This window comes from Seriola lalandi, unplaced genomic scaffold (genome assembly GCF_002814215.2).
Source record: "Seriola lalandi dorsalis isolate HSWRI2012SDOR001 ecotype SW California unplaced genomic scaffold, Sedor1 jcf7180002054748, whole genome shotgun sequence".
NCBI lineage: Eukaryota > Metazoa > Chordata > Actinopteri > Carangiformes > Carangidae > Seriola > Seriola lalandi.
Window position 1 is genome coordinate 2,022,184 of NW_019525301.1, and position 20,308 is coordinate 2,042,491.

At 39.7% G+C, this 20,308-nt stretch overlaps 1 protein-coding gene across 1 annotated transcript in view; it reads right to left on the reverse strand.

Annotated features, from left to right (window-relative positions):
- Positions 1 to 1,085: 1,085 nt before the first annotated feature.
- Positions 1,086 to 20,308, reverse strand: part of klhdc8a (kelch domain containing 8A) — a 40,349-nt gene continuing 21,126 nt past the window's right edge. Inside the window, exons 5-9 of the mRNA XM_023424659.2 lie at positions 18,366 to 18,530; positions 18,005 to 18,223; positions 7,307 to 7,408; positions 4,579 to 4,727; positions 1,086 to 2,279 (exon numbers count right to left, since the gene is read on the reverse strand). Coding sequence (XP_023280427.1) covers positions 2,226 to 2,279; positions 4,579 to 4,727; positions 7,307 to 7,408; positions 18,005 to 18,223; positions 18,366 to 18,530 — 689 coding nt within the window. The 3' untranslated portion in view covers positions 1,086 to 2,225. The remainder of the gene's footprint in view (positions 2,280 to 4,578; positions 4,728 to 7,306; positions 7,409 to 18,004; positions 18,224 to 18,365; positions 18,531 to 20,308) is intronic.

The window sequence follows — 20,308 nt, forward strand, 5'->3', positions numbered from 1 at the left end:
AATGTCATGACATACATACATATATAAATATATATACATGTATATATGGACATACTTAGGGAATGGTAGGGATTTCCACGTCGTTTTCATGATTATAATCGTTTTCTTCAGTTCACTTCAAAGATTAGAAGATACTGAATATTTAACTAGTTCACTTTGAAGATTCTGTTGAGGATTTGTTCGTAAATGTACTGAAAACCTCTTGTAAATGGGGCAATTTGCTAGAAACCAGTAAAATGACTGTTTAGTGGTGAATTTATATGTGGTATGCTAAACATGCATGCCTCACACTGAAAGACGTGTCTACTCTACATTGCAGGTGGTGAGAAATTAACCAAGTGTGTCCAGAACAGAAGTCACCCTCGCACAAGTAACGTTAGCATACAAAAGATTATGTTAGCATGTATGAAATTCCTACACTCATAACAAACTGTTTCCATATGTGATTTAATATCTATTATTTATCAGCTGCAGGGGCTCATGAAAACACACAGATTGTGATGCATTTTCCATGCAAAGCCACCAGCGTCACCAGTAACCACACTGAAACAGTGTGATCACACTGTCTCTTCCCCACCTGTTTCTGTGCTAGGCTACTCACTACCTTATGAAGATCCAGTGTTCTGACCAGATTGCTACATGCTAACTATGCACTGTGAGCTAAGAGTACATTATTAGGATGGGAAACTGAACATTTTACATGTGTTACTTTTGTGCTTTGTGCAGTTTAAGGCACAAAAATGATGGTTCATCTGATCTCCTCATAAGCCTCCTAAATCTGGTTTGTGTTCTTCATCTCATCATCACATCAGTTGTATGTGATAGTGTTAAAATATTAGGATCTCCTGTCATTTATCATTACTACACTTATAAGTACAAAAAATGAATTTTCATAAAATAAATTAGGCCTTTTCTTCTCCTTCCCTCCCTTGGCATCACTTTTCATAACTTACATATTACATTTATGAAACTGTGTCATTTCCATTCAAACATAATTAAAGGAAATCAACTGACCTCGACATCATACCCACTTATGTAAGTCTGCTGAAGCTGCGTGTAATCACTGCCATCTAGTGCAAAAGAAGTGCAATACAAACCACAGATCCCATTTATTCCACTGAATATGACGACTCATGTCCTCAATATTACATGTTATGACAGGGTGAAGGGCAGAACAGAGATTAACACAAGGAAAATATTACACAGCTTATTCCTCTGAGCCAAAGAGACAAGAGTCTGACGTTGGCTATAATGACAGCAAACAGGAAGTCACAAAAACAAATCTGTAACATCACAACCTGAGTGAAACGTTATTGAGTGATGATTATTACTACACAGCACATGCTGCACTAATGAAACACTGAAAAAAAGAGAACTTTGTATTGCTTCAGGAATAAAATGTGTACAATCAGAATCAATCAGAATCCTCTTTTTTGCCTTCACCAGCACTTTGGTGATCACTTACCCAAACATATTGTCATTTAATGCATCTTTTCTATTCATATATGCAATGTATTAAAACAGATCTATGACAACAATCACAAATGTGCACTGTTACAGCACAGAAGAGTGACAGCACAGCATTCTTAGTGTAATTACTACAATACATTACACTAGAAATTATTGATGGTAATATCAACTTGCACTCAGTGTTAACTGCTTGAGTGTAAATGCAGTTTTTAATGACTTTTTTGCTATGTTATATTGCATGTCATGTTATCAAACTAAATGAAAATCTTATTTGGAAATCAAACTATCTACTTATGCTCAGTTGTTAGCAAGCTGCATACAAATAAACACACAACCAAAGACACAAAACATGAAATGCAAATATGCCATAAAATAGGTCTTCCATACATTTTCTGTCTACATTAACTAAACATGAAAGCTACAAAATATCCTCTTCTCCAAGTATGCACTACGACGTACAACGCAGAAGTGTCACATACTAAAAGTATCAAGAGACATAAGTTGGTATAAAGAAAGAGCCAGCTCCTCCGTTGTGCATGTGTGTGCCTCCGTGTGGGGCTCAGTGTCAGTACAGCCCAGCAGGGGGCAGCGTTATCTGTTACATGGCATGACAAAGTCAGGGACTCGGGCTCCATCTCTCTCAGTGCTCTCACTGCTTCCTACATATTGCACTACAGTCTCATTTAGGAGGGTTGTTCAGAGAAGAGGAAGTGGACTCTGATCTGCTGTGTTCATCTGGTGTCCGTCGCCGCAGGCTACAGATACTCTTCTTCTTTCACATAGAGAATCTCATGGGCTGAGCTGGGAACCTGCGAGAGAGAGAAAGGATGGATAGTCACGGTCCGGAAAGACTCAACATGGTCTGTGTCAACAGTTCAACCATTGTTTTAAATCAGTGTGTCAGATATCCACTAACACAACTGCACTTTACGAAACACAACCAGTTAAATTACAGAGAAACTAACCAACCAACAACTAAGTAAAAACACAATCATTTAGACACAGTCTCATTTTCTCTCCTTTCATAGTGGCCATGATATAAGAATGACAATGCACTCAATATTAAATACTGTCCATTATTAGACACAGAGGACCTCATGCAAACACAGTCACTTTCAGTGGGCTGAAGATTCTCCACAAGGGGAAGCTGTTCAGTCATGTTAGTACCAACAGGTAAGGGAAGTGAGAGGTGCTGCATTTTTAAAGTCGCAGGTTCATTTTTGTTTTTCCTTTCCTTGTGCTCATGTTTCAAGGTTCAAGGTTTCAACATTCTTGTGTCACATGATCAGTGAATATCAAAGGCCCCTGAAAACACATTTACTTAATCAGCGAGAGATGGGACTGAATTATTACAATATTTCCGACTTAAGTTCAGGCAGGTTTCGGTATTTCTGTATCTTTGTTTTTTGAAGTGTCACATTTTTCTGTGCACCAAGAATTTGGTTTCTGAATTAACGGAATCATCATGTGAATGCTGTTGTGCGGTGCTGCCACATTCAGACAGCCTTCATTAACAGACCGACTGAATGTGTTAAACTCTTAAATTATTCTTAAATAAATACCAAATAATAGCTAATAATGTTTGTCTCAAACTTTAACTGTGCATTTCACTAATTTAGTGATGGATATTTGATGCTATAGTGAATACTCAAGATCTGTAATCAAGTCTTTAGGGCTTTAAATAAACTAATAGAAATACAACTTAGTCTGAGTCCGTAGATGTGCGTTTTGGAAAATGTGTGAGTTAACAATCTTTAACACATATATTTTTTTAATCTACAAACTGAGCTTAATATCAGGGGATTCCAGGTACTCGACCATGAGACTGGTGACATCAGATCAAGTATTAACTGTCTGTAGTAACAGTGGTCTCTGGAGACCACTGTTTTTTTTACCATATGTTGATCTTGACAGTTCATTCTTGAAATTGGAAACAACAGTTGACAAAACAAACCTCAACTAAAGGTCCACTTACTATTTTGTTCTGGACCTTTCAGCGGCATTTAACAGTCTCAGTGAGGAGATTGAATCATGATTCTGAGCACCACAAAAAGCTTGAACATCCACAGATTCTTGGCATTTCAGTAAACTCAATCTCCCGAGGAGAACTTGGTCATTAAACGAATACATTTCTTCTTATCGTTTCCCCGTGAACGCACCCGAGACGCATTGAGGACACATTTAAGATCCACATTCAGAGGTGGTCTGGACTCTGGACCACATGTGTCCACATTCTTTGCGCAGTATGAACATGAATGAGTCCTGGGCCACAACGAAGGAGCAGCTACTCTACTGACGTCCTCTGAGTCTGATTAGTCCCAACACGGTTTATAATGAACTGAGAATATTTGACTATTTCAAATGGATAAAACTTTATTTCACTCATATTTCAGAGCTGTCCACAGCAAATTGATTTGCTCAGCCCCACCTCACTCTCTCTCTCCCTCACAAACACATTGACAATGAACCCGGCTGTCGATTGGCTAAAAACAACAACAACAATGCGTATCTGTTTATTTGCATATAAAGCAGGGAAGTGTGATCCGCTCAGAAATGAGACACGTGGAGACGCAGTTTAAAGCCAGGTGTGAACTGAATATTTATGTGTAAAATCCCCACATTCAAAGGCTGTGGATGATCAGGGTTCATTTTGATGTGAACTGACTACATAGCAGAGAGGTTACTACTGGTCATTCATTCTGGCACACTCACACGTTTTGTGACTGCAATTATTTTTACAGTATTTCATGAAGCTGCTCATTACTGGGAAAAGCAGGACGTTACTGTCCATCACTGTCAGTGTCAGTGTGTAGCGCAGGTACAGGTCTGTGTAGGCGTGATCCTGATGGACAGACATGCAGCGAGCAGGTAGACAGACAGCTCAGGGCCTTTTCTTAACACATCCCCACTTACAAACTGCTCGCTCCACATGAAATGAGACTGAGCAGCTGTAGAGGGCACTGCACATTCCGAATGAGGGTATAAATAAACAAGTGAACTGTCTTTTTTAACACTGAGCATCTGCCAATGAGACTGGTTCATTCATCTGATGAGTTACTGTAATCATCTTCTGTTTAACTGTAAATACTACATGAAGCCCTAATGTACCTGGTTGACTCCTCCCACCACCAGGAGGCGGTCTCTGATGACAATGGAGGAGGCGGAGCATCGGGGGAAGGTCATGGTCGCCAACCTCTCCCACTTCTTCCTCTGAGGATGAAAGGCCTCCACTGTGTCCAGTGCTGAGGGCTCATGACCTGAAGAATGAAGGAAGACATTTAAACATTTCAAAGTCTATGAATATTCCTACTTGTAATACTATTTGAATAACATGCAATTCATTCAAATGAATTCAAATTTAATAAAGGTATAACATCAATTGACCAGTTTCTTAGCTAACTGATGGTCAACAGAGAAGAGAGGTCTGTTGTGCTTATAGGATGGAAGTCTTTCCCCCACATTCCAACAAATGAATGAATTTTGTATAAAGTGGCAGCTCTGTACTGTACAGGCTGCCATCCAGATGTTTTTTCAGGTGGAAACTCATATTTTCTGTAAGTCTCACATGATTTCTCTCAGATTTACATTTACATCAGAATTTAGCTGAATATGATCATCATACCTGTGATCCAGTGCAGTCAGTGATATAAATACAACCAGTGGTTCAATTGGGATTTATTACCACCTAAGTAGAATGTAGTTTTGATTAAAACTGTGGACATCGTGCTCCGTGGATGTTGACTGTCCAGAGGAACAGTTGCCCTGTTTCTGGAAAGAGATGTTGCTGTTGAGTTAAATGTCATTTGTTTTACTAAAAACTAAATTTCATTGAATTAAACATTCATAGGTATTTGGGTGAAGCGACCCTATAAATTAATCAGTGGAGGAGAATTGAATTTATGGTTCATTACTCTCTGATGCCTTATTTTTAAGTTCCATGTTTGCAGTAATGCCAGTGCAAATATTATTGTATTTAAGCAGTAAAGACCTAAACTAAACACACTTGCCATGCTAAAAATAAAAATGCACAGCTTTGATGGTACTAGACTCACAATGCCACATGTATGTATGTATTAAGTCAGTATTTTTAGAGAGTTACAGTTGCTCTGACGTGTAAATTGCACACAGCGCTGTCTCACAACCGTTTAGAAACATGCCTCAATCCTGCTATTGTGATACAGCAGAGAAATTCAACATTTGTTTGCACAGTGTCTGAGAGTGGATGGATGTTTTAAGTGTGAGAGAGGGTTAGATTTGATGTCAGAAGGCAGACCTCAGCGCCGGTGGTCTCCAGCTCAATTTAACCCCGGATAAAAACAAATGCATCATTTCCCTTCACTGTAAAATCATGTGTCTGATAATTCCCTGTTTCTTTTCTAGTGTGGGGCTGCTTGATTAATTGAAAACTTACTAAAACCAACATTATGACTCTTTAACTGACCTACCTTTACTCGCACACATCAGTATTTTTGATAAATTCATTCCTTCATGGAGGCTGTCACCGACCCCTTGACAGTACAACAACAAATGTAACCCGATAGGCTTCATAAATCTAAGAGGCATTTTTCCACTTAGCAGTTTTCAGAGATGTAATTAACCATGTGTGTCCAATGTAACTTGAAAATACAAAATGTTGCAGAGATGCAGCTGGGAGCCGGTGCAGATGAGAAAGAGCTGGAACAGGAAAAGACGCCACGTCGGTCACTTGAGGTCACTTTGCCTTCATTCAACACGATACAGACAAAATTAAGCTAAATGTAAATACTGTTGGTAGAGCAGCCTCTGTGGAAATGCTGTGGTATGTGTGGTGAATGTATGGTTGTGCTCAGGAAAGGGGGATGAGCTGGACAATGGAAGGGAGTCAGTAACAGTCAGAATATAAAGGCTGCAGCCAATGAAAGACAGAGTTACTCAGTTTTGCTGACCAGCAGTCGAGTGAAATGACAAGGATTAATCCTGAAGTTTGCTACCACATTGCCCCGGAGCAGGGAAGGAGTCTTCCCTGGGGTTAGTGACCACAGCCTGAGGGGTTTTTCAGATGCAGCAGTCTATTACACACCTGTTTGTTAAAATAATGTCACTCTGTACCGTAACAAGATCCAGTGATGGAATGAGCCATAAAAGTATTATTCTAACAGTATGTTTTCTTGGCTGATTCAAAGGAGCCATGTAGACACTTCTTTGTACTTTAATCTATCAAGTTGTTCTGACATGGGATTGGGCCAATCTTCGATAATATTCAATATCATGATATTTCACACTCAGCCTATTCTTCAGCAGTTCTGTCTGCGGGACACAAGCATGTTGAACTTTCACAGACGAGTGCTATGAAAAGTTACTTGAATATGAACATGTAATATATATGAATTTAATGATTTTGGTCATTGTGGTCATTTTTGAAAGCATTGCATGTACAGTTTGTGGTATACTACTGAAACTTGTCTCCTATTTCTACATAGATGAAAACTTTATATTTAACTCACACAGCATAAAAAAAGCCTATTTCTATTATTGATGTGCACAACCCAAAAGGGGGTTAAAGGTGCTACGTATATCTAAGTATTTTAGTTTGAACCATTCATTTACCAAAATTATCAACAGAATGTGAAGAAATAACAGTTTTGAAATTATGTCAAAGATGTAAGGCTTTCTTATAACTGAAACATAAAATAAATACAATCTTACATTATTCAAATAACCACCCACTCTGCAATAATATAGTATATCGCGATATTTGTTCTAGACTGTATCTATTCTGACATGAATTATACAACATGAATGCAGCACAAACATGTTCGAGCAGCAGACATTTTAGTTTACCACTCATCTGTCTTACCAAGTCCTCCTGCTACCACCATCCGGCCTCGCAGGAAACCAGCAGCAAAGTCAGCTCTCTTTGTTTTCAGTGCCACTGTCTCCTCCGACTTCAACCAGGCACCTACAGAAGAAGAAGAAGCAGAAACATGGAGTGTAGTGAGCAAATGTGTGAGCACAAGCTTTTACAGTAGCCAAGTGGCACTGGAGTTCGACTTTAGCTGGACAGGATGTGTCTGAGTTCGTTTTCAGAGTGACCTGCACAAACAGGTCACCCACAAGGCAGCTGCACTCAGCACACGAACGTACAAATATACACACACGCCTGGCAAGGACACACAAGAGGTTATAACAAACACTGACCACAAACAGACAAAGACGGGACAGGAAGGCTGGAGTCAGACAACTACTAGTAGGGAGAGAAAGTGAGGATGAAACATTTGAATTGGTGACTGATGGGAGACACAACAACGCTGACACCAATGATGACAGGATCACTTCAAACGGCTGTTTCTCAGACTGCTTCCTATTTAGCATGGAAAGGACTAGGTCTTGGGTCTAAGATAGCTACTGTGATCTCTGAAGTCTGAGGTTTGTACAGTAGCATTAAAATTCAGCTGGCGTCCTGCAAGCTACAGAGAACCATCAGAGACATCAGGTAGCTGGTTATAGTCTGACTGCCTGCGTAGTAGTGTGTAGGTTGTTGGGCTAAATTAAGAGGGCAATATAAATTCCTGTAAAACCCTAAATATGTATTTAGTGAATAGCTTTATTTTGAAAGGTAAACCTCCAATTATATACAATATTTCCTACTTTTCCTACACTTCCTTATGTTAATGTATTTTTACTGCTTTCTGCTTCTGCTATACATGTGACATTTAGTTACTTTAAGTGCATTTATCAATACTTTTACCTTTTGGAGGTAAACATTTATTTTGATGCATAAAATTGTTAATTAGGAGAGAAGTTTGTCGTGCTGCTGTTAGCTTGTAACGCTGTTGTTGTGACTGAGATGTGCATCATTCTGCAGCTGCGTGTGATATTACACAGACAAGCACAAGAAAGACTCTGTGGATCCTTAGTTTCTCTAATTTGCAGAGAGGTTCAGCTGTTGCCATGTCTGGTGTCTTGTTATAAAGAATGGGAAGAATGGCCCTTGTCCACAGTATGACACAGTGGCTCATCAGTGCTACTGGAACATTCAGTCTGTTCGATCCACACTGATTCTGACCTCCTTTCAGCCGTCTCTGTTGTCAGAACCAACTTCTTGTCTGTAAGGAGCTGTAAAGGACAGAGAAACAAACTGCTTTCACCGGGCTGACTGACAGTAGAAACTTACTGGACAGCAGAACCGTAATAAGTTCATATCATATAAAGAGCAGGAGATGTGTGTCTGTGGAGATTATCCTTACCTACGTGCCTCCAGCAACCATTTAGGTTGCAGGAAATATAGTCACAATCTCTTCTTCCTGGGATACAGCGTTGAATAATGGCGTGTGTGAAGTGTTTTTGAAGAACATTATGATGTCACAGTGAAGTTGACCTTTAACCATTTAGATATAAAACTTCATCACTTTATCATTTGATCCTATAGAGTGCTGCAGGTATGCGTCCTACAAACCAAAAACGAATTAGCATTTTAGCAGTTCTAGTTCCCTCCTGAAGTCTATAGCTTTTTGGTCAGATGCCTGAGATAAGTCAGTAAGTATCCCACTGGTGTTTTCTTTTACGTCTCAAGTGTCTAAATGAGACTTGTCAGGGATGTTTATGTCATCACACCGAACACGAAAACTGATCTACTCACCACCTTTACAGCTTCACTGTGTTTATAGTTGTGCTCTAGCATTAAGAGGACAGACTTTTGTAGAAGAGGGGAGTGCACTAAACCAAATGACACGCTGGAAGTTTAGCGGTGGTGACGCTGAAGTCATGCGACTGTGGTGTAGTTTGTTTATAGCCTGACATCAGCCTCTTACTTTTGGTGATTGTATTTAGGCTTCAAAAAACACAAAAGTGTGTTCATTTGTGAAGATCATCCTGCTGTGAAAAATGTGTAAGTATCACAAAGTTTTGTTTGTCACAGAGTTTATTTTCTGCAATATTCCAAAAGCCAGTGTAGAAATCCCATAGACTTTTTATCGAAGGATCCAGGGTGACGATAACTTCCAGGTTGGCTTACAAAAATACGTCATCCCTTGTTCATCCTTGAGTCCAAGTGAATGTTTGCACAAATTTGAAAAAATTCTTTCAAGGCGTTAATGAGATATCATGTTTACGAGTACAGGGTGATGCAAGGGCCACAGAGTCAGTGTGCATTAAAGGGAGATATATCTGTTCTGAAAAAAGGCAAGTGACAACACAACTGTTGTGTATGAGTCACAATTGTTGTGACTGTAGATTCTGTGACACTCAGCATTTTTACGGCAGTTTTGCAGTAAAGGAGGTTGTTGTTATGTTACAGCTGGGTAGCAGAAAACGCAAGCAGCAATAACGTAAGTGTGTTTTAAGATGTCGCAATCCATGTGTTCCTGGACGTAACAACAACCCCACAGACGCAGCTCCCTGCACCGTTTGAACGTCTGTTAACACACACGGTTGTTCACACTCATCCCATAGAGCTCACTCCTCTGTGCAGATATCCCGACCAACCTGTAGGGCCTGCTAGTGCAGTGAGGCAGACATGATCCCTCAACATCTTCCCACCCAGAACACTGCTACTGCCAACATGCAAACCCCACTGCTGGGAATTAAACGCAGGTGCAGTGGTGAGCAAGTGCTTTTTCTTATCTACCACTGAAGCAGCCACTGGCAACTTTAATCCTCAAAAAAACATAAGGAAAAAATGTGTCCAGCCGCAGGTGTGGAAGACGTTTTAGTTTTAATTTAATCTCCCTAATTAGCTGACACTTAACACTGACAATAAAGACTGTTTTCTACAAACCTTATACAGTGAAGAGGTGACATTTCCTTCACACTCCAGATGATAAAAAAGTGGACTTCAGAGTAGAGGAAATGAAAACATAGCCATCAAAATAATGTGTCTCTTTCCCCAGCAGATTCTCCTGAAGTTTTCTTTTTTTTCTTTGAGGTTTTGCTGCTGCCAAGTCTTGTTTATCTGAAGGAAACCCAGACTGGAGAGAGTTGTGACAGAGGAAGAAAGATAACTTCATTAGGGAGGGAGGGAGACAGAATTAGAGAGAAAGATAGAGCCAGAGCAAGAGAGAACAAGTACAAAATGTCTTGCTCTATATCTTTGTCTACCTCCTTTTTCTGAATCTCTCTATTTCTCTTACTATTTCTTGTTTTTTCCATTTTCTTTCTCTGCCTCCTCTTCCTCGCCGTCTTCATCCTCTTTTCATTCTCTCTCCCTCTATCTCATTTATTTTCAATCTGTTTCTTAAACAAGAGACAGAGGCAACAAGGTTGAGAAAAAGAAATAGAGGCAGAGCAACCCAAAGGTACGTAGCCAGATGGTGATGCTTCCTGCATGTTGCAGCAGTGTGATGAAGAGCTGCGTCTTCCTCTCCAGCCTGGTTAAGTTACAGTGAGGAGAACGCAGTAGAGATCACAGATGGCCGTCCACTCTGCTCTGTCGCTCCTCAGAGGAAAATGCTCTTTGTGTTTTTCACTCTTGTGTTTCATCAATCTGTGAGGTTCAATAAATCCCAGCAGTTATTTTGTGGGAAAGAAAAGACTACTGAACCTCAGGACCTGAAACCATCAGATATCGAAAGCATCAAATCCTCGCTAAGACTCATGTTCTTCTTCATATCGTCTTTGGTCAAACGTCACTGATTTAAATAAGGATTTTAAACAGTTTTTGGTCAGCTGCTTGCAAAGTTTATCTTCTTTTGTTAGATAAAGGATTTTGCAGAAAAACATACATATTTCATATATATTTTTCTTTATATAAGATGTTGAAAAAAAGTACCCAAAACTCAGCTATCAGATACTAGTACAAAAAAATTCAAATGATACCAGCTGTAACATAGAATCGGTATTTAGTTTAACTGAATCTGCCTCTTGTAAGTCCTTCTACTTTCTGGAAAATGCCTTTCAAGATACTGTGAGCCACTGCCTTTTATTGGGTCCCGCCAGCTGTCCTTAAATCCATGTGTAAAATACTCCCTAAGTTCTTAGTAGTTTCAAACTGATGATTTACTAAACTGGGTTGCACCATTAAAATTTGTGCAATCTCTTAAAGAACTCACTCACTTTTATTTAACCATTGCTTCTCTAATGTAACTGAACCCCCTTTGTCCGGCCCCGACTGCTGTGAAGACATACCCAGACAATGCATTTGTCAGGCAGTCACCACCACACACTTGACCTTTGTGTAGTGCATGTGTAAAAGCCAGTGATCAAACAGCGACGTCATCATGGATAAACCTCCACAATCCCAGCCTGAGTAAGAATCGCTGTGGCCATACTTAAGCAGCAGTTGTATAAAAAAAACCAAAGCTGACATTCCAGCTCCTTCCCAAACATAGTGAGGTATTTAGTTTTTTTGCTTTATATATGTGAACCTGTGAGCAACTAGGCACCTTTTGCAATAAACTCCATTGAGTGGAATTTTTTGCTGGCATTTGACTTTTTTTTGTAATTTTTAAAATAATTTGTAATTTTTAAATTTGTAATTTCATATCACATGTACATTGGCAATTTCTTATAAGTAGTTTGAACTACTTCTTCTAAGTAGCTCTAGTTCACTAAACTAGATTTCGTGCTTCGCTGTAGCTCAACTTCTTCCAGTATAAAGTATTTGGTATCTTGCAAAGTTATTCTTTCAAAGTCAAAGTCCCCAACACTGGGTATTGCTGTATCATGTGATGCACACTTGCCAAAAAAGATGTTTTCCCATACACAATCATTATTAAAAGAGCATCTGTAAAATAATCACTAATCACTAATCGAGCATCACAAATACCCTGAAAGAACTCTGTATAATCAGAATTTGATCCATTCAGTCCAATATAATCTGGTTAGTTCAGAAGAGCATCATTAAACGAATTAATCCAAATCATTTGTGCAGAGAGCAACCTGACTCAGCATTTGTGCCCACTTAACATGTTTAATATGAATGAATGGGGCACTATCTGTGAACACAGTTTTTCTTTCTACTGTTGCTGGCCTTAATAATTTTTAATTTTAGACATATTATCTTAATATTGTAAAATGTAATATAAAAACTCCCATTTCACAACATTACTAAACTAATTTTGATGAAGCCTCAGGTTAGATATGTTGACCATAGTCTACCTCTTCACTCTCACTGGGTCATATAAATTAGCAAGCTAGTTTTTTCAGTTGGTTTGGTCAGCTATACAACAGTTCCACCTGACATTTAGTAGGTGTAAATATTCAGTAACAACTAATCTCTATGTAGCATGTTAGCATGCTGACGATAATTTAGTCATGTGTAAAATCTCCAAATAGAAAACTCTCAAAAGCTGCTGGATGGATTGCCGATTTTTATTCGACTGACTTTGGTGATCCTCTGACTTTTCCTCTAGCGCCACCACCAGGATGACATATGTGGTGTTGAGTGAAATGTCTTGACAACTCTTCAATGAAGAATCAACCCGACTCAGTACATCACCCAGCTCTTGGTCCAGGCCATGGTTACAGCATGGCTGTAGACTGTTAGTCACATTTTAACATGCGAGCAAAGGATAGCAAAGATGTGTTGAAAATGAAACCTGGACCTCTTGGTTAGGATGTGTCCTGTTGCTGCATTGCATTCTGGTCACCTGAAGGTTACTACTAAGAAATCCTTCCTTCACTGCAATTCATTTGTCTGTCAATGATTGTTGGTGTAAAAATTATGGATCTAAAAAAGAACAAAAATCCTCATAATTGATTCTGATACCAACACTATCCATTTATCAACCAATAGAAAATAAAATACAAAATCTATTTACAAAGCGAAAGCAGAATGCAAGCAACAACAGTAGTAATTCTTTTTTTAAACAGCACTTACAATGTTACAGGCTGGATTTTCTTCTTTAAATTACAGTTGTGTCAACACATCACACTACAGACTTATGGTTCAGTCCTTTGAGACTGAGCTGCGACTGCAGGACTGATTCATATTTGCTTTGGAGGGATTACACAAGACTTTGTGCCAAGACTTTCTTTGTGGGATGCAGGGAAAACACCAGCATGCATTATTCTACTCTGGTGGGAGATGGCAGAGGAGAATAAAGAGACGGAGAGACAGAGAAAATACAGAGAGAGGGAGTGACAATAGAATGAAAGAGATGAGATGATCCTCTGAAGACCAGGCTTTGTAGTCTGTGTTGGTAATTTGGTCCACAGCTCTCCTCTGTAATTGTCCCTATGATTAAAACTAGAAAGGGACGTTGATTGGTTCTTCATCTTTGATGGATTCTGTCTGTCATGTGAAGTCTGAGACACCGCTGACTACACAGATGATCCTTTAGGACAGAATCTCACCATTACGTTCTAATAATTACAAATTGATCCACAGTAATGGCCGAAAGACAACCGCATTTGCTTCATTCCCAATTCTGCTTCATTCCATTTTTGTTTTTTGGGCAGTTTTTACGATCTCAAGCATGTCATGAATCAAATATACAACACAAGAATACGTTTGTTACTAGTTGGCCCCAGGAGGGCTGCATCATTTGTGGTTATTGTTACTGTCTGCCTGGGCTCTACATGCTCAGTCATGAGGGACTGATGAGTGTTTCTGTTAGATGCAGTAACTCATTATTCTAATTCAGAAAAGCAACTGAATTAAAAATTGTGTGTGTTGGTTCAACCAAATCACAAAAACACAGGCCTCTTTTTTGACCAAATAGTACCAGGTACTGAGGAGCACCGGGAACTAAAATCTTAAATATCCTTTCTACAGTGTCTGTGTTACTCTCACCACAGAGTAACAAACAAATGTGGTGAGATGCAACACAAGCACAGTCACTAGGGCTGTTGCTCTGTCATAGCTTAGCCGCAGTTTATAATGGGCCCAGTAAATTTGCAACACAATGCAGGTGTGTCACAGAGCCTCAACATCAACCAGACGGGAGAATCTAGGAGTTGTTAAATATTTATGCCCCTTCAATTATTATCATGCGCTCAGCAATTAACCTTGCCCCAGTTTTCGTCTCACGGGCAAAATAAAGGGTGCACCATTTTATTGGGGGAGGTTGTTGCAGTCTAGGAATAAAGATGGAAGCTACTTATCATGAGGTATCAGGTAAAGTTTTGCTATTCTTGTTCACTCATGACCTTTGATTTAGTTTTTAATGTCAGTTCTTCCTTACTGTATGAATGAAGTTGTATATAAATTGTAGCAGCCTGAGGCTTGTATCTAACTAATGTAGACAACCCTGGGCCATTCAAAAATACTACCTCCACAGCAGGGATTTATTTTAAACTAAATTTAGACAATGATTCCTCAGGTCAAAATGCAAGCAATGGTTCTGAGCTATGAAAATAAAGTACATTCTGAAAGTGTCGCAGCCTTCATGCTAAAAATGCTAAAATTATTTTTTTCCCTCATCAATCTGCACTCAATATCCCATAAGGACAAAGTGAAAACAAAATGTTGGAATTTTTTTCAAACAGCGTAGAACCATGCACTAGTTTTGGTTATGTTTGTTGGTTACATTAAAATCTCTGTTGTATTGTGGTGGAGGCAGGTATCTGGGAAACTGACACCTCTACAGGAAACAGAGAAAATTTCTTCAAGTAATTTGGGTGAACTGACCCCTTAAGCAATTTTCTAAAGCCACGGTTTTTCATTCTTCATGTTAATTTTCTTTCACAACTTGATGCTTTGTGTTTTCTGTTGTACTTGTTGCAGCTTGTCAACAATGCTGAAACATCCCCGAACAGTCATGCGTCTCAATACTGGCGATATGGAATGGAACAGTAATAGAATATCACTGTGTGACAGCAGATTGCATGGCCGCGTGTGTGTGGAGAGATATTGCTGCAGATGGATAATAAAGCAATCTGTTTCTGGATCTTGTAATTTAAAGCGCTGCTCATCCCCAGCCCTCCCTCTGCAGCTCATCTCCCATCTCATCTCCACCAAAATTAGATTGGAGAAACAGTGTACGGCTGCCTTCTCCGTGTGTGTGTGTGTGTGTGTGTGTGTGTGTGTGTGTGTGTGTGTGTGCATGCGCGTGCACATGCATGTGGATATGCAATAGTATATGCACATGAACGCTTGTGTTTGTGTGTGTTGGCAGCCGTTTTCTTTCCTTCTTTCTTCATTTATCTCTCTTAAACACGCACAAGGCAAACTTTGTCCACATTATCATAAATTAACATTATCGTTCCCGGGTTCTGCTTTATTTGGCTTTCATCCGACCGACGCCGATGTGTGACCATATATCCCACGTGTCTTAAATGACTTATCGATTTTTTGCTCCTTCATTTCTCCTTCCGGTCCCTCCTCAATTTGCTCACCTGTTACTCTAGGGTGTCTTTGTGGGATAAAGGGATAAGTCATCTTGCTGTGTTGTGGGACACGGAGTGTGCACAGAATTTAGAAAGGAACGAGTCTGTTTGAGTAGAAAGCCATTTCTCTTCATGGTGAGGCTGATGCAAATGGCTGCTTTGGGTTAAGTCAAAATGAAGATGGATGCCATCAGTGTAAAAGAAGATGATGATACATTTGCTGATACCAAAAATGCCTCTGTGGGATACCCATAATCTGTTTTCTGATTACAATCTCTTAATCAACCAACTCTAACATAATGACTTTGAATTGCAGACTTGATAGACAAGTCTTTTATTACTTAAAAGATGTTAAAGGAATCATTCAGACTAGGGAAATATGCATATTATCATTTATCAGAGTGGGATGAGAAAATCAATACCAATCTCAGGAAAGAGAAGGAAAAAACATATCACTCTCAGGTCTGTGTTTATATCTGGAGCTGAAGCCAAGAAGTACTTAGCGTATCTTAGCATAAAGACTGGAAGCATGTAGAAACAGCTTGCCTTGCTAGCTAGCTGTAAATCTGACTGCTTAAAGGAGGACTCCACGGATTCAGCATTTCACTCCTATAATGTTGCTGGACTCACAATGAACAGTTACAAAAAGAATAGGAAAATCAATGCAGCAGAACCAGAGACAATGTCTTTTTTAATCTGCTTTCTTGTTGAAACCTGGTGCCTACATTGCCCACAATGCAACTCCACCACAGACAGTTCAGTTAGAGATCCAGTTGTATTAAACCTGTGGCTCCGCTAGCCTTAATCAACAACATTTTTTTCATGTGTATTTAAACCTGTAAACACACTTTGATGTGCAGAATGAATGTGGTGCATCTTTAGTGTTGTGTGTGCCACTTGTATTTACACTGCATGTAAATGAGTACATGTGTGGTTTGTATGGGGAATAATGTGCTGGAACCTTTTCAGCCCAGTGACTGTGCAATGCCTCCCAAAGTGTTGTGGTCACAGTGGTGATGTTCCCACGTTTGATATCGTTGTGCTTGTGCAGAGACCAAAATCACATTCTAGCCAACCATATCTGGCAGCTAGCGCTGCACAGACATACTGTCCCCATGAATAAACTGCTCATCAAGAAATAGCATAAGCATAAGACTCCTCCTCAAATACTAAGTCTTGTTTATTTTTACATTTCTGCTTATGTATGAGTGAAACAAGACTAGACAAATCAGTAGAAGTGCTTTTGAATTTTGGAAAAAGCCTGGCTAGCTGTTTACCCCTGCCTCCACTCTTCATGCTCCACTTAATGCACAGACATGAGACTGATATCGATCTTCTCATCTCCCTCTTGGAAAGAAAGCAAATAAAGATTCTCAAAATATACAATTATTCCTTTAAAACCCTTTCTGGCATATGGAAACTACTCCTTTACACCAAGTCAACAAATCTACACATTTATAGTTTTGGACACAGAGCTGCATATAAGCAGCAGCATTATGTATACATGTCTTTAAAGTCCTCCAGACATCTTGACATTTTGTTCTCATTCCAGCTCTTCACTGAAGCTACATCCTGCTTATATGAGGTGAAATATTCAAACTGGATTCTTCAATATACATTTCAGTGCAATTAAAACTGACTATTTAGCATCTTCAGAAACAAATTTAAAATAAAGTTCTGAACAACCCTTTGACACAGAGCACGTGTTGTGTGTACATGTGTGTGTGTTCTAATTTATGAATTAAATCAGTTTTTGTCTCTGCTCTGACTCCATGAGCAAGGTCAGAAAATTCCATATATTATTATTAAACTATTATCAAAACTATTATCGTGAGATTAAATCAGCTCACTCTTTCTCCTGTGCATCTGTGTGTGTGCTCTGTGTGCATATCCTCTCTGGACAGAAAGGCAAACTCGTCCAGCAGTGTAAAAGGAGTCAATTGCCTTTTCTAGGGGTTCACCAAAATTTAAAAAACCTGCTTATACCCTGTAATTTTTCTGTAAAAAGGGTGCTAGAAGGCTGAAAATCCCTGGAGGATCTCTGTCACAGCCTCCACTATGTCACAGCCTCCACTATGTCACAGCCTCCACTATGTGTCGACTGACACAAAACACATGTTGCTTGCCTCGCATGTGTCTGGGAAACTGGTTATTGGTCGATGCGTTACAGTACCTAACATGAGTTAAATTAACCACAGTAATTAACCATGGTATTAAAAAATTAAAATAAAAAATAAATTAAAAACAGTAACACTAACTGTCTGGCAGTGTGTGTGGCATGTTTTTGTACCTTGGTTAGTGTCGAAAATGTTGACGTTCTTGGTGAACTTGGAGCTCTGGTGTCCTCCTCCCTGACGCAGTCCTCCGAGCAGACACAGCCTCCCAGCCGTGTCCCACACCACGCCACCATATGAACGTTTACAGGGCATCATGGGTAGTGTAGTCCAAGAACGCGCCTCTGCATCGTACACTTCGAAGGCCTTCACCGGTCTCTTACACTGCCGTCCACCTTAAAGATTAGGTGAAACAAACAGTATACAGCTGTTTCGATGTTCTCAGAGTGTGAACTGAAACTGCAAATAAAGATTGTGCTGTTTAACACACAAAGTGAAAGAACAGTTTTATAAACACAGCCACACTGGTAGTTGTACCTGCCACGTAGAGCTTGTTCCCAAGCAGATTAATGTTGGCATCGTAGCGTGGGGTCAGCATGGAAGGAAGTTGTGCCCACACATCCTTTCGAAGGTCATACTGCTGCAGGATGCTACGAGGGAGCAGGTCAGCACCCATTCCACCCACAGCCAGAGCCCGTCCATCTGCACGCACACACACACACACACACACACACACACACACACACACACACACACACACACACACAGCACAGGGATTTTATATATTTATAATTTACAGCATAGATAGGCCACCATTTTCATCAAATACATTTTATGGATTTAAGTTTATTCTGAGAAATATCTGGCCGTCACAACATTTTTCCAAAAATGTTACTCCAACAATAACGACAATCCCAGCTGGTGGAAACACCTCACTGGCACTTTATGAAGTGCTAAAAATCTGCCAGGCTACGGAGCTGGCTGAGAAGAGCTCGTGACGAAGCAAGAGACTGTGACAGACATGAGGAGCACAGGGCGTGTGCAGCAGCAGAATAAAAATGCAGAGTTCATGTCTGGCACTTTGGTATGACACCTCTAGCATAAGAATTGAGGTGGGTGAGAGGGTGAGAGCACCAAAACAAAAGAAAAAATACAGCATTAATCATCAGCTTGGAGAAAAAAGAGCTGCAGGGAAACAATCTGCATTTTTATTATGTTTTTACTTTATCAATTTTTCATGTTTTTCATTGCTCAGCCTTTTATTTTAAATTTTAACCTCCATGCATCAATGTTACATAAATAACAAAAGTGGAAAAAAAGTTTTCCCAACAGGTTACATTCATTCTGGGGAAAAGAAAAGCTCATTACCTAAAGTTCATCATCTAATATCTGGAAAATAACGATCCCACAAATGTCAATAAAAATGGCATAATCTAGTCAATTCTGTGACTGACTATCCATTTAAAAATACCATATTTGTTTTAATTTGGCCCTATCGATCATTTTGTCAGACTATTTGTCTCTTTTCCAGCTGCTGGGGATGAGTGTCGGGATGAAACTGCAAGCAAAGGCCAAGGATCGAAGATTGGTCAGGGAGATGGAGAGAGTAGCACGATGAAGCCTATATGCAGCCAATAAGTCTGTGTGTGTACAGCATCTATCTGTGTTCCTGCAGACACTGACAAATGCACCAGTGGACTGAACACAAACTCATCCATGGCTGACGAGAAGACTGTTTCTTTATATAGATCACTGGATGAATTCCAAACTGAGAATAAATCTGAGCGTCAGGGACCAAAAAACTGCACCACTGGAGTCAAACTGGAAAGCTTACCTCAAAGACTGCGTAGTTTTAAGTTCACTGAGGTGTTGCTCGTACAGTATGTTCAAACTTAAACTTTACCAAGAGTCCAGCATTGTGCAGACATGGAGAGACCACACACCTATTTACTCAATATGTTTTGTTTGTTTATTTCTTTCAATCACTGTCAGCTATTTGTGTGTGAGACAAAAATCTAATGAGGAATCAAAGCTGTGTTTAAATTCCCCGGGTGCTTCTTTTATATGATGCATATATTAAATGTTAAATTATTTATCTGTGTCATTCATCTGATTAGTATATCCAACATAATTTCAGTACCATGAGATGTTTAAATAGCGTGGAGTGAAACGAGGAACAGCAGCTGTGGTTTACGTGCCTCTTTCCACATAGGGGAAGGATTAGATGTTATCAGTACAGATGTATCGATCGATCTGCTGGTGATCAGAAAATGTTGCCATGATTTTTAGTGTTTTCGGCTGTGATCAGTGACCGGCAGGTCAGTCTCAGATATCAGATTCTGTGCCGGTCACATTTACACTCATGCGCCACACGTTGGTTCACGTTGCGCCCACAACAGCATAGACACAGCTACACACACACACACATGACATGCCATTGGTGTGGAAGTTTCACCTTGGGCCTGCAACTTGTAAAACCT